The sequence below is a fragment of the Pogona vitticeps genome, chromosome 4 (genome assembly GCF_051106095.1).
Source record: "Pogona vitticeps strain Pit_001003342236 chromosome 4, PviZW2.1, whole genome shotgun sequence".
In the NCBI taxonomy this organism is placed as follows: domain Eukaryota; kingdom Metazoa; phylum Chordata; class Lepidosauria; order Squamata; family Agamidae; genus Pogona; species Pogona vitticeps.
The window spans coordinates 230,351,407-230,365,958 of record NC_135786.1 but is presented as its reverse complement, the minus strand read 5'-3'; the positions used below and the strand labels follow the sequence as shown (position 1 = coordinate 230,365,958).

Below are 14,552 nucleotides of genomic sequence, written 5' to 3'. Positions count from 1 at the left end.
TTTTATACACTGATCAAAATCTTTTTGTTTAGCATACTAAATCACACTAAACAACAGGAGTTTTGCCAAAATACATTTGTCGCATTCACACTAGGCATTGCTACGAATATTATCTTCTGTGTAAATAAACAGGTGCTCATAACCAACCAGTGAAAACTAGTTTTTAATTAGTCTTTCATTTTGTTTCATTGCAATCTTTAACTCAAATAAAATGCACACACTGAGCACAACTTCTGTGAATATACAGTATATCTACCATACAGTACCTGAGTTATGGGGCCATAAAAGCTATAAATATGTATTATACAACTGATAACACTGGTTTAATCCTAATCAACAGGACTAAATTGCTATTCTTATGCAAGAAAAATATTTTATAACATATTCCTATCATATAGGTTACTATCACAAAGCCAGCCCTACACAATGTGGGTTTTCCAGAGAAGTTTCAAGTGTCATTTCCACTGCTCTCTTTAGATTTTATTGGTTTACTAAACAGAAATATATGGTGTGAATTTTATGCACGTTGCATATTTTCAGTTTTTGTACTGGCTAAAATGTTATTTAAACTGAAATCCCTTTGGGAGTGTGGGGGGGAGGTGTTAATAATAGATATCAAAAATGGACAGAATATTCTGACCAAAAGTTCAAAAGTTTTGTATTGAAAATAAATACTTGCAAATGTTTTAATACATACTTCCCTTATACTGTTGAAACTTTAAAATAAAAAATGAATATAACCAGTCAGTCCTCTGGCACCTTCCATTTATGCTTGCTGGACATAACCTAATCTGTGTATTTACACATCAAACACCATTTTATCTGAAGCAGCTTAAACACTGAATAGAACACAAGCTGCAACATAGATAAGGCGATACCTTTTGACAAGCCCATTTCTGTTGTGCATGTGCCAATATGCACACTTCTTGTCCGACATACAGTGGTGCCTCGCTTAGCGAGGTTAATCCGTTCCGGATTAACCCTCGCTCAGCGAATCCATCGCTAAGTAAAATAAAAAAGCCCATAGGAACGTATTAAAACTGATTTAATACGTTCCTACGGGCTTAAAACTCACCGTTGTGCGAGTTTCCTCCATTGCGGCGGCCATTTTGGATGCCTTGTTAGCGAGGCAAAACAGTGGTCGCCATTTGGTTTTAGCGGCGGCCATTTTGGAACCGCCGATCAGCTGTTCGCTATGCTTTGATCGTGTCCGTGCGATCATCGCATAGCGAAAAAAGCCCATAGGGGCCATCACTGAGCGAACGCTCCAGCGATGGCCCGGGACCCCTCGTTGTGCGGTTTCATCACATAGCGAAGCGCTTGCTATGCGAGGCACCACTGTATTTACATCGTCTGGTGATCGGATCTAGAAAACCTCATCTAGTTCTCTGACAACCTCATTTTTTCTGCCACTTTGGCTGTATTTGCAGAACAGGACCTTCTTATCTGAAGGTCTACATCTACATTTACTCCGAACATATTTCAGTTAATTCCGTATCAATACTAACAGCACATTTCATTAACTATTTTTCTAATATTTCTGTTTAGGTAGTTAGATATTTTTCCACTCTAGTGGAGGAGCTACAGTGACTATCTGGAAAAGATTTCAAATTTTGGGTAGGGGTACCCAAATTTTGGGTAGCCCCAGTGCAGAAACATACCTAAGTACCACAAAGGAACAATGAAAACTGCCTCCAAATCCTGCATGGCTGCATATTCCTTTTGATTCATAACACCACTTTGCAAGATCAAGATTACAGAACTTTCAACTTTGCAAGAAAAAGAAAGTAGTGCTTCCCTACCTGCTAGTTACCAATACTACTTATTATTCCAATAACTACAAATTACCTTAAATATACATTGAAGCTGCAACAACGGCTTTCATTCTCACCTGAAGCATTATTTCTACCTGAAACATACTGGACTGCTTGCTGTCACCTTCTGGGGATCTACACAGCTCTGCCCCACCTCTTTTACAGCTCTCATTGTCCATCTACTGTCACCTCTTCTGCCGCTTCTTGCTCAATCAAGTTCTCACGGTTTGTCCTCACCTTCTGTTTCCTGTGTGCCAAGATCCCTCCCTCACCTTCAAATCCCTCAAAACTCACTTCATGTTGCTCGTTATCCGTCACTAATCTCAGCTCCGGTGCTATCTGCTGCCTCTCCCGCGCCTAATTATATTGAAGATAAAACACAAATATGGAAACAGAAGACACATTATCATAAACACCTTTTCACTAGCAGGCTCCATTCACATACTTAAAAAAAAAAAACACATCACCCTTCCTCACTTATATTTATCACCTACTTCAAGAGTTAAAGATTTTTTTAAAAATAGAGTAACCAGACCTACAAAATATATGTCTAATCAACAAATATTGATACAGGTCTTTTGCTTTGAATCCCTCACAGCCAATAGGTTATGATCATCAAACTTTAAAGACACTACTGCAATGCTAAAATATCAGTTATTTAAAGGAAAAATGTTTAACTCTGTTCAATTTAGTAGAATGTATTACAGCTTCAACGATCAGTGAAGCAGGAAATGGAATTTACTGTTAATTTGTCCCATTTATAAATGTTTGTATATACAGTGCAAGATCCTTCCAACAGAATGACTGAACAAAGTCAATAAAAGCTTGTGTTCCAATGAAATTTATTAGTCTTTGAAGGAACCACAAGGGACTTGTTCACAACAGAGATTAGTCAAAAGCAGAAGAAACAAACATATGTTACAGTATTTTTACAGATTTACTCTGATAGATATTGTACAAATAACTTAACTGACCTTCTTAGGATTACTTTTAAATGCATTCACAATGGCTATTTGCACATTAGATTGTCAACTGAGATTTACTTAATTTACTTTTAAATTTTTCTTCATTTCCACGACAATCATGTTATCCACCAACATCTCTGTAGTTGCTACTGCACAAACCTCACATCTGCATTTCTAAAACCAACACCTCAAATACAGTAAAATATTATATCAGAGTTTTCAAATCAGATTCTGATAGCAATCCGTTCGTAGGGGACCCTGTTTTAATTTAAAGTTGCTATTCTTCTGTATTACATCAAAAGATATTGGGCGTGACTAACATTTTCAGCACTACCTGTGAACAACTACTTTTTATGCCAACATTTCATGCCGTGGCTAATGCAACACTGCCAGTCTGGGTCATCTTCCAGTCATAAATATAGCTGTCCACCATGCACAATGATAAGAATTAATGCAATTTTTCATTCAAATTATGCAGATATGTTTGAAGACACAGTGACATATTATTTCAATATTATTATTACTTTCTAGAGAACTGTTTAGACAACGAAGTCATTTCTAGAATTCCTACCAAGGAATTTCTATCCAATTAAATCTGTGGTTAGGCTTCTCAGGCCTTTGGCAGTGTATCACCAACGGACGTCACTCCCACGACTGGCACCGATAATGTCAATGTTCCCAGTTCATCCGTGATGCCAGAGGAAAGAGCCCACATACAGCCCCATCCAAATATGCCTGACTGGCCTAGAATAGCTCTTAAGAATTGATGAACCAAAGTTCATAGAAAGAGTCCAAACAGCCTCTCCAGCTGTGCACGTAAGCTGACTAGTTTGATTTAAGCCAGATGTGTGAACAAAATGCTGAGGTAAAACTCTGAGGAAGCTAATCTCTCTGATTGGCCAATAAAGTTGATAGCCTCTGAGCATTTGGTTGTTGGGTCGAAGGAGGAGAGAGAGATAAGGACACACTCTGAAGGACTGATTTATGATGCTGGATATTGCTACAGACTCTGACTACATATTATGGTAACTGGACTGAATTTGAATGCTTTACTGTGTATGCCTATTGAAATGGAATAAGACGACTCTGTATATGACTCTGTCGTTGTTGTTTAGTTGTTAAGTTGTGCCTGACTCTTAGTGTCCCCATGGACCAGAGAATGCCAGGCCCTCCTCTCTTCCACTGCCTCCCGGAGTTGGGTCAAATTCATGTTGGTAGCTTCAATGACCCTGTCCAACCATCTTGTCCTCTGTTGTCCCCTTCTGCTCTTGCCTTCACTCTTTCCCAACATCAGGGTCTTTTCCAGGGAGTCTTCTCTTCTCATGAGATGGCCAAAGTATTGGAGCCTCAGCTTCAGGATTTGTCCTTCCGGTGAGCACTCAAGGTTGATTTCCTTCAAAATGGATAGGTTTGTTCTCCTTGCAGTCCAGGGGACTCTCAAGAGCCTCCTCCAGCACCACAATTCAAAAGCATCAATTCTTCGGCGGTCAGCCTTCTTTACGGTCCAGCTCTCACTTCCATACATCGCTACTGGAAAAACCGGTGACTCTACTACTACTATATGACTCTACTACTACTATAAACAATAGTTTTTCTATACTTTAACCGACTCTCATTCCACTATTTGTCTGCATACTGGTGCCTGAATTGGATAAATCTCTGCTAAGGCAAAGGAAAAGGCACTGCCTAGACCTAAAGTACCTGTCAATGCCCACCCAGCAGGAAGCAGTGTATGCTTTCAGAAAAGTACTACTGATTCATGATGGTCAGCAGGTACCTTACTTTTCACAGAATGTAATGCTTTACAATAGACTGCAATTTGAGGAATGTAAGATAGCACATGGTCACCATGGTTCACAATAAAGCAACTAATGGATCAGAATAGAGCAACTAATGCCTCCCATCTAGAATTAATCACCTGCCGGGTAATTGTGTCAATAGAAAGAGCAAGTGGCTGTATTCATTCATACATTCATCTTTTCTACCAATCCATTACTGCGACCACACCCGGGGCTGTTCACAACCCATCAAAGCATAATTACAAATCATGCCATACAAACCATAACATACAATAAATACAATAAAACCCTCTCACTAGATGAAATAAAACTTGTACTTAAATATAATGAAACAAATTTAAAACAAAACTGAACATTTCAGATCAATAATTAAAACACTAGTAAAAGGCAGCTTATATAATTCCATTTTAATTAAAAACTGAGAGGAATGGTCTCTGAGGAACCTCCTTTGTCAGCTTATTTCAGAGGGAAACGGCCACAAATGAGAATGCAAGATTCCTAGTGTTCGTTCTTATGGCCTCCTTGGGTGTCACAATTTTTAGCAATGAGTGGAGCAGATAGCTATTTTGTGGGAGAGACATTCTGACAGATATCAACATCCTAAACTGTTAAGGGCTTTACAGGTCATGACAGTTCACCTTGAACTGGGGACTGAAACTAACAGAGAGAAAATGATGGTGTGCCAAGACTGTCCATATCTGCCTGGCAGCTGAATTTTGTACTTGCTGAAATTTCCACACTGACTTCAAGGCAGCCCTATGTAGACAGCGCTACAGTAGTCTGTTTAGAGATGACCAATGCACGAACCACAGCAGCAGTGGACGGTTGAGTGGACAGTCGGGCCCCAGGAGGCCAGACCCTCGTTATGTCCACCTGTGAGGGGGTATTCATATTCGTATACAAATACCCCCATCTCTAGTGAAGATGACAAGAGCTTTGATAAGATTACGGAAGCATTGTCAGTGGTGACAGCATCTTTTATTATACATTCCATAGTAGATTTTAAAAGCCTTAATGAAGAATTGAGCTGTACACCATCCTGTAATGCTTGCAAATGAGTGTGCCTATACAGTCACTCTATACAATCACTCTGCAGTGATTATTGAAGGATGCACTAAAACATATTATCTAAAACTCTTTTTTTCAATCTAGTGGAGGCTTTCAACCTGAAACCAAAAGACACTGTCTAGTCGTAATTCAATTATTAGTTGTGTCACAGCACACATGTATTGTTTTAAAAAAATGTTCTGCTGACAGCTAATAACATTGTGCTTGTTCCAAAGTATGTATTATTTCAAAACTCTGCAGTTTAAGTCTTGTCTTGCATGACACCTCATTTCAGATTCTGTCATTTCTAAAAAGACACACTTTACAGAGATACAGTTACGTTTCCATTCTTGATATTAAAAATGATCACAAAACGAAACGAGAAATTTCTCAAAGCATACACAGACACACAATCTTTTAAGCTTTCCTTTTCATCTCCTTATGATCTGTTGGATCCTCAATAGAATCCGTTTGGGAAACAACTTCCACTTCCTTGAACAGTTTCTAAATACTGCACAATATGTACCAGAAAATGGCCAGAATCCTATTGTGAATACTGTATATATAAAGGCAACTAAGCAAGTTGTTTTGCTAATTTTCTGATTGTCTGTGAGTATGTGACCTGATTATATCGAAACATGCAACAGACACCAGAATGATTGTGCATGCCAGTTTCACGAACTTGAGTTTACACTGTAGAAACCCAGTAAGACACTGGTAATTTATTTTCAAGTTCTTTAAGGACAATGAAACTAAATCTAGAAATGAAGGTAAGATACGGCATCCTGCTGAGTGAGATCATCCATTGACTACTACAGCACGTCAATGTCAGCATGTTTTCAAGTCTAGAACACATGTAGAGCTCCACCACAACTCACACCTGACCGACAGCTAAAGCCCATGTGCACATGCCACAGTGGCTAAACTGCAGTACAGCACTCAAGCCTCTAATCACAACCTGAGCTTGATCTTGATTCAGTAGCTGGCTCAAGGGTGACTCAGCCTCCCAAGGTCCGTAAAACAAATACCCAGCTTGCTGGGGGGCAAAACTGTTGTTTGCATTATTATGCTGTAAACTGCCGAGAGAGTACTTTAGCACAATGGGGTGGTATATAAGTCAATACAGTATCAAATTACACTGACATGCCCCTAAACCAAGTAGCAAGATTCGATCTTCACCAGATTACCCCGCTCTATGATGAATCTGCATTACGTCGACGTTTTTGCAATCGCAAAACGATGTTATAAATGGGGGAATTTCGCTTCACGTTGATCGGTTCCGTGTTTCGGGAACCGATTTTTCACTTTACAATGATCAGCAAACAGCTGATCGTCGGGTTTCAAAATGGCCGCTGGCTTTCAAAATGGCCCCCCGCTGTTTTCTAGGATGGATTCCTTGCTATACAGGCACCGAAAATGGCAGCCGTATGGAGGATCTTTGCTGGACGAGCAGGTATTCAGCCTATTGGAACGCATTAACCAGGTTTTAATGTATTTCAATGTTTTTTTTTTATTTCGTCTGACGATGTTCTCTCTCTACAGCGATTTCACTGGAATGAATTAACATCGTCAAGCGAGGCACCACTGTACTCCTAACATTCTGAGAGCAGGTTGGGAGGCTTTTTATACCTCATATCCTCTCAGGAGAAAAGGATACTAGGCAGAACCATCACAGAATATGCCTCTGCCATCTGCTCACCATGTCTGAAAATGGTCTGTTCTGTAACCATGCAAGGAAAAGTGTACCCTGTTTCCCCGAAAATAAGACCTAACCTGAAAATAAGCTCTAGTATGATTTTTCAGGGTGCTCGTAATATAAGCCCTACCCCAAAAATAAGCCCCAGTTAAGTGAAACCCCGCCTTCCACCCTTGTGAAGCTACCAGAAGAAGATGACATGATTGTATTTGAATAAACATAATTGTTGAACATTAAATAAAACATCCCCTGAAAATAAGCCCTAATGTGTTTTTGGAGCAAAAATTAATATAAGACCCAGTCTCATTTGTTGAGAAAAATACGGTATACTACCAGGAATTTCTCAACAGGGGAATGCTTATGCCTCTGGTTAAAGCTGGACAACATTTTTTGCACGGCAAAAAATACATAGAAAGCAACAAAAGAACGATTTTGCTCTAAAAGATTATTTTACCCCTTAGATGTTTTAACCACAGAATGATTAACAGAAGTTGTTAGAGAGGGACACATTGCCCATAGTCTGTAGTGGGAAAACACAAGTTAATACCAGTAATGAACCTGATACTGTAACTACTCTGGGACAATTCATTTAGAATCCAGACGGGAACGGACAAAGTGTGTTGTCGGACTGCAACTCCCAGCATTCCTCACCACAGTCTTTGCTGGCTAGGGCAGCTACAGTCCAACACTTTACCCACGCCTAATCTAAAAGACGCAGCTTAATATGAAAGATAGTTAGAACTTCACTTACCTGCCCTTTGGCATCTTCTGGCATGGATTTGATATGCATTTTTTTAAGACAACGAATCACTCCATCATAAAACTGTACAGTGAAGGTTCCTGGGAAAAAATGACACTGTGGTAAGTATATCAACATCATATGTACTTTTTGTACATTACAAATGATGGACTTATCTACCACTGTTAGGATAATAAAACAGAAACTCTGTACAGTGGTGCCTCGCAAGACGAATTTAATTCGTTACGCAGTTAATGTTTTCTTGTGAAAAATTTGTCTTGCGAAATGCGTTTTCCCATAGGAGTGCATTGAAATCTAATTAATGCCTTCCTATGGGCAAATAAAAGTCAGAACAAAGTCAAATTTGGTTTACAAAAGGTTTATTAAGTGCTCTTTAAAGCCATACATATTGTGCAGATGATTTTAAAAATTTCAATCAAAAAACTTTTTTATACATCATAGAAAAAGATTTAAAAATCAGCAAACATGAGGGAGGAACAAAAAACGGAAAATATTCTTCTTTTGAAGCACAGCCATAGAAACATTTGTCTTGCAAGTCATCAAACCCCCCCTTGCCAAAACCATTTGTCTTGCGAGATTTTTGACCTGCGAGGTATTTGTCTTGCGAGGCACCACTGTATCTGTAGGCAGTCAAACCTCAAACACAGGATGATGGGATTAAAAATAAAAGAAAGCTGTTCCATTTGTTTTCTGTTTATGAATTTCTCAAAGGCATCCACCTGGCTGCTGTCAGAAAAATAACACTGGGCTAGATGCACCTTAGCCTAAATCTTGTGTTCAACAGTTAAAACATACCTTCTTTGTTAATTGCTTCTATCTTTGCAGGATAATATCGACAATCTGTCCAACGAGCCAGAACTTCTTCTCCAGGTTTAAAATCCTGTTTTATTAAAGGAATATTATCGAGTTAATGTGACTGAAAATTTATTCAAGGATCAACCTTTAATATCTGTATATATGTTTGCGAAAGCAACATCTATTTCTAAGGATTTAGCTTCCATGCATGCTTACAATTATAACCCACACACTTACAATAAACTCATCATCATCTTTTAGACCTTCTTTCCTCAGTGATGGCCGTTCAAGGGGGCGCAACCGATTGCTGTCCCAGTAAATCCATTCATCATAACGATGACTCCAGCGCTCAAAGTGGACAAGCATCCTCCCCTCTTCATAGTCTATTTTCTCAATGCGTGAAGGATACCTTCAGGGGGAAGAAAATTAAAACATACTGTTCTGGCAATACCTATTCACAAAAGGCCCAAAGGAACCACTCTGCCCAAGCTGCAATGTTCTTGTGAACGGTTCAGATTTAAGCTTCAGCTATCCAGGTAGGAAGGTATCATTACACAGTCAATTATCTCCAGAAAGAGGCCCAACAAATACAATTCCAACATAAATATTTGGAATACTTGGAACAGGTCAAACATTCCGGAGTTGCAACTGTATATTATGACATAGTTAGATAGAGATAACGGCTCTCCAAATGCTCACATAACAGATGTAACCCACCCACCCCTTTTTTCGCCACTGTAATAAAAATGCATTCAGGTTAGGTTTTAACACAGGCAGAGCAAATACAGCATTGCTGATTATAATAATGATGCATATAGTGGAGAGGGGTATTAGCTCACTGTAAGAACACATACTCTGCATACAGAAGGTCCCAGCCTCCATCCCCAACATTTCTTGGGTACAATCCTGTCTGAAGCCCTGAACAGCCCAGTCAGATAATTAAAAAAATAAATAAAAAACAAAACACTGGCATAGAATGTTTTTTTCTCAGTTGTAATATTATCCCCAATATCACAACTCTAAATGTTTAACTCTTTATTGACAAATATAAAATTTGTCAATAGACTCCACATGCTAAACCCCTCATTGCTGTCCTTGCTGCTTTGGTGAATTATGTCTTCCCATTACATCTAAACCAGAAAATGATGGTTACTAGGTTTGGAAGAAACCACACTCTGAAAACAGAGTTTGAAAATAGTTTCATAAATGCAGCCATCATTCTTCAGTTTCACCACAGATAAAAGGTTCCCCTTGACATTTAGTCCAGTCGTGTCTGACTCTAGGGCACAGTGCTCATCCCCGTCTCCAAGCCATAGAGCCACCATTTGTCCACAGACAGTTTCTGTGGTCACGTGGCCAGCGTGATTAGACACGGAATGCCACGACCCTCCCACCGAGGTGGTACCCATTTATCTACTTGTATTTTTATATGCTTTCCAACGGCTAGGTTGGCAGGAGCTGGGACAAGCGACAGGAGCTCACTGTGTTGCGTGGATTCGATCTTACGACAGCTGGTCTTCTGACCTTGCAGCACAGAGGCTTCTGCAGTTTAACCCGCAGCAATGCCACATCCCTTAGTTTCACCACACTAGTAACCTAAGTCAAATTAATCCAGGAAGTCTTCAGCAGAGGTCCAAGTCTGCAAGCTTAATCCACATCTTTATACTTGGTGAAAAAGCCAAGGCAACTATGTCCCAATAAGAATGCAGAATAAGGACCTTACTGTAAAATATTTGACACATGATGAAAATGTGAATATCACATTAAACTTTCAAAATCTTCTATCCTAGGTTCAGAACACAGAGGTCTCCTATATCATGGGTTTACTGACATGCTAGATGATCGCTCTAAGCTTCTGACTGGCAAACTCCCTTTGTCAGTGACTTCATCAGTACTAAGACTCATTTGAAGATTTAACCCTGCCCCAACATGGATCATTTCTACAACCATAAGGCAAAAAAAAGTATAAGATTATACTGCAAAATAATAAGCAGGCCTAAAACTACTAGCCCATCGCCATCAATACATTTCACATCAATATCACTAACTCATCAAATTAAAAACAAAGTTAGAAAGAGAATATAATCAATCCAGGGCTCTGTTATTCACACACATACCTAGTAGAAAGTTCTACTGAATCAGTGTGGTTAGTTCTGAGCACATACCCAAAAAAAGTATACTGTAATTTATACAAATAAAAGAATGTGTCCCCCCACATGTGCCTGTCACTTCTACAGCTCCAAGGTTATAAAACCCACACCGGAAATATGGCATGTTTATTAAGAAGCTGCTAGAGGTGTGCACTTTAGTGGGTTTTTTAAAATATAGTTTGTTTAATTGATGCTAGTTAAATCAGAGTTATTTGTACCTCCTTTGGTCCCAGTTCTGCAGAAAGATGGAATATCAATAAACAGCTTGCTGTGCCATCCTTAATCACTAGACTGCAGAAACTTACAGTTAAGATTGATGCATTCATTGCTCACCTCACAAGGGCCAGTTGTCAGTAAATGTCAGATGCAACTGATGCTTCCCGTCACAATGCCCCCAAATCCTTCAGAAGGGAGGAAAAGTGCACTGGGGGTAGGATGGGTGGAAATGATTTGTAACCTGTGCAAAGCTGGGTACTTCTGCTAGTAAAGAAATAACTCATGCTGCTGAACAGAGCAACATATTTATAGCACTTTGCAGAAACAATAGAGAAGTGTCTTGGCTGGATCTGTCCTTTTGAGACCTTGACCATCTTGCACTTTTAGGTGCACAGACTAGCTGCTGATCCTCCTTCAAGTGAAATCTCTTGGCGTTATTTGAGCTTCACTCTGAACATCTCTCTGAGGATTATCTTTAAGACAACAGCTTAGAAGCATCCAAACTCATCATCTTTATGTTAGCTACGCTCTATCAGACCTAACTAATCTATATTGCATCCAAGACCTACATTGCAGTTATGGATTTTCTGAATTATTAAATGACAAAGGATCAATGTGGACAGCCATAACCACGATGCAACCTTTCATATATTAAAAATGTTCCAGAAATTCTCCACAAAATTACTGATCCACAGGTATTTTTTAGTGCTGAGCTAGTCAGAGGACCATTATGTTAGTTGTGTATGGTATACTAGGGCGTGCGCACAATAGGGCCCCCATATCTGCAGGATTGGAATCTGAGGTTTCCCGCAGCCCTATATACAAGAGCACTCCCTTGTGACCTTTGTCCCACTCCCTTCTACGTTGTACAGTGTTTCCTCGTATCTGTGGTTTCAGGCATCCACGGTAGATTGCAAAACCAATCCCCTATGGATGTGGGGGTCATAATGTATAGGAAGGAATAAGGGCTCCAGTTTTTGAAAGCCTCTCTGTCTGACTATAAAATGCTGAATCCTACTTTCAAAAGAAACCATGAAAATAGCTATTTCCAAGCTTAATATCATTTAGGTTTGTATGTATGCTTTACTTAATACTAAGGGGCTATCAAATATTTTTATTCTACAAACAATGTCAATCATTAATATACAATTGTCCTAATATATGGGATTATTTTCTTCATTCAAACAACCACTCTTATAGCACTTGGATATCATTTTAAGAATCTAAGAGCAATGCTGGATCAGAATAAAGTCTTGTCTAGTCCAGAGATTATGACCAAGCATAGCCTATTTATCTGTTTTATACTCTGCCTCTTTCCCCATCTATTTAAGGCAATGCAGGCGGTTCTTCCACATTTTATCCTTAAAACTGCGTTGTGAGCGGGGTCAGACTCAGTGACTATGGCCAACCCAATAAATTCATAGCCAAGTGTGGGATTGAATCCCCATCCCCCAAGCCTTCCTATCAACACTCTGACCACTGCACCACATTAAATCTCACGCCCAAATCTATACTGAAATTTACCACAGTATCCTGTGAGCAAGCTGGGTATTACACAGCACATTTATTTACTACCATTTATGAAACACACAGAGAAGACTCCCTGGAAAAGACCCTGATGTTGGGAAAGAGTGAAGGCAAGAGGATGAGATGGTTGGACAGTGTCATCGAAGCAACCAACATGAATTTAACCAAACTCTGGGAGGCAGTGGAAGACAGGAGGGCCTGGCGCGCTCTGATCCATGTGGTCACGAAGAGTTGGACACGACTTAACGACTAAACAACAACCAAAAATGAAACACACAAGCTGCTCCAAGGCGCAACCCTCTCCCACTCACGGGCACATGGCAGAAACTCCCATCACACTTTGTTCCTTGTGTAAATATCATCCAAGCCTTCCTTCACCCTCCGACATTAATAAGCCTCAATGCTGTCTTAGCTGCTTAGCATTTGGAGGTTCCCAATGTTTGACATTTCATCCTTAAAACAATTACAAAAAATCTTCTTTGTCAATTTTTGGCAGAAAAGCACAGACTATATATATCAAATAGCTAAAAATGTAACAGGAGGGATTTTCAGTTACATTACGGTATAATGTTCAGCCAGCAGATATATAAAAATTATCTAATCAAATTTCTTTACTGGAATTATTTAGTTGTTGTTTTGACTTATACACCACTCCATAGTACTACAGCACTCCCTGGACAGTTTACAATGTAATTATGCAAGGAACATTTTGACATACACACACAGACACCCACCAAGCTAGGAATTCATTTTAACAACTTTCGAAAGATGGAGGCTACCTGAATCTGTTGGTTTCAAACTCAGGTCATCAGCAAAGGTTTGACTGCAGTTTTAACTACTGTGCCATGTCACAGCAGACTCAGTAAGTTTCTTTTTTATTCCCAAAGATGACACAGGGAGAAACAGCATTTCAGAACTCGATTATGTAGTGTTCCATCCATTCTAATGAAATCAATCAACTTTGTTTACATACATATTAGCCTTTCTGTATCCCCTTGTCTCTGTGGTATAATCTGATTGCCAGGATTTCGACTATGATTGGGCAAACAAGACTCATCTGGGTTAATCATGCTTTGATTCTTATCGCTTTTGCTCACAGCAATGTTTTCTCAAGTTACTTTTGTGATGACAAAGTGTGTGGGAGGAAGAGATTTATATACTCACAAGAACCTGAGAACTGCCTGGTATGTCTTTATGAAAACAGGGAGCACACACCTAAATCGACCATATGATTGTCCTTCTGCTGGTAATACAAGGACATGTATAGAAATATTTTTAGCACTGCTTTAAAGGGGAAATCTTGATTATTTTACTCTTTTGACAACAAAAACGTGCAAAAAGAGTGGCTCTCCTGTGGATAACCTGTAGCTGAGATTTCACAGAGGCAGATAATTTTTCTAGAAGCACTGAATTTTTGAAATTGGGATAAATCATCTTATTTTAGATTTTCAACTTAATTTATACCAGTTTTTAAAAGAAACTGCAAAGAAAATTATGATCAAATCAACATGCAGGCTGATAGTCAACACAGACACCCAATTGTTTCCCATTTTTAGAAACTAAAGCCAGTGCCTGCTTTAAAAAAAAGAAGAAGAAGAAGTGCACATGAGCAACTGAGAAAGTGTTTTTTAAAAATCATTCTCCAGCAAGCCATTGTATTACTGAATATGAATTTAGGGGATGATTAACCATGTGATGTACCAATGGAAAAAGTAGCACACTCCACTTGTGCAATTGCTCATTTACATTCTGCAATTCCAACAGTAAACTGCCCACCGCATCT

At 39.2% G+C, this 14,552-nt stretch overlaps 1 protein-coding gene across 6 annotated transcripts in view; it reads right to left on the bottom strand.

Moving 5' to 3' along the window:
- Positions 1-14,552, bottom strand: part of PHF20L1 (PHD finger protein 20 like 1) — a 61,759-nt gene that overhangs the window by 38,791 nt on the left and 8,416 nt on the right. For 2 of the 6 annotated variants that reach the window (XM_020806418.3, XM_020806419.3), the window contains exons 3-6: positions 9,114-9,285; positions 8,877-8,961; positions 8,073-8,161; positions 2,109-2,171 (exon numbers count right to left, since the gene is read on the bottom strand). In XM_020806418.3, the coding sequence (XP_020662077.3) occupies positions 2,109-2,171; positions 8,073-8,161; positions 8,877-8,961; positions 9,114-9,285 (409 nt within the window). The remainder of the gene's footprint in view (positions 1-2,108; positions 2,172-8,072; positions 8,162-8,876; positions 8,962-9,113; positions 9,286-14,552) is intronic. The other 4 variants (XM_020806420.3, XM_020806422.3, XM_020806421.3 and 1 more) reach the window with 3 other exon arrangements.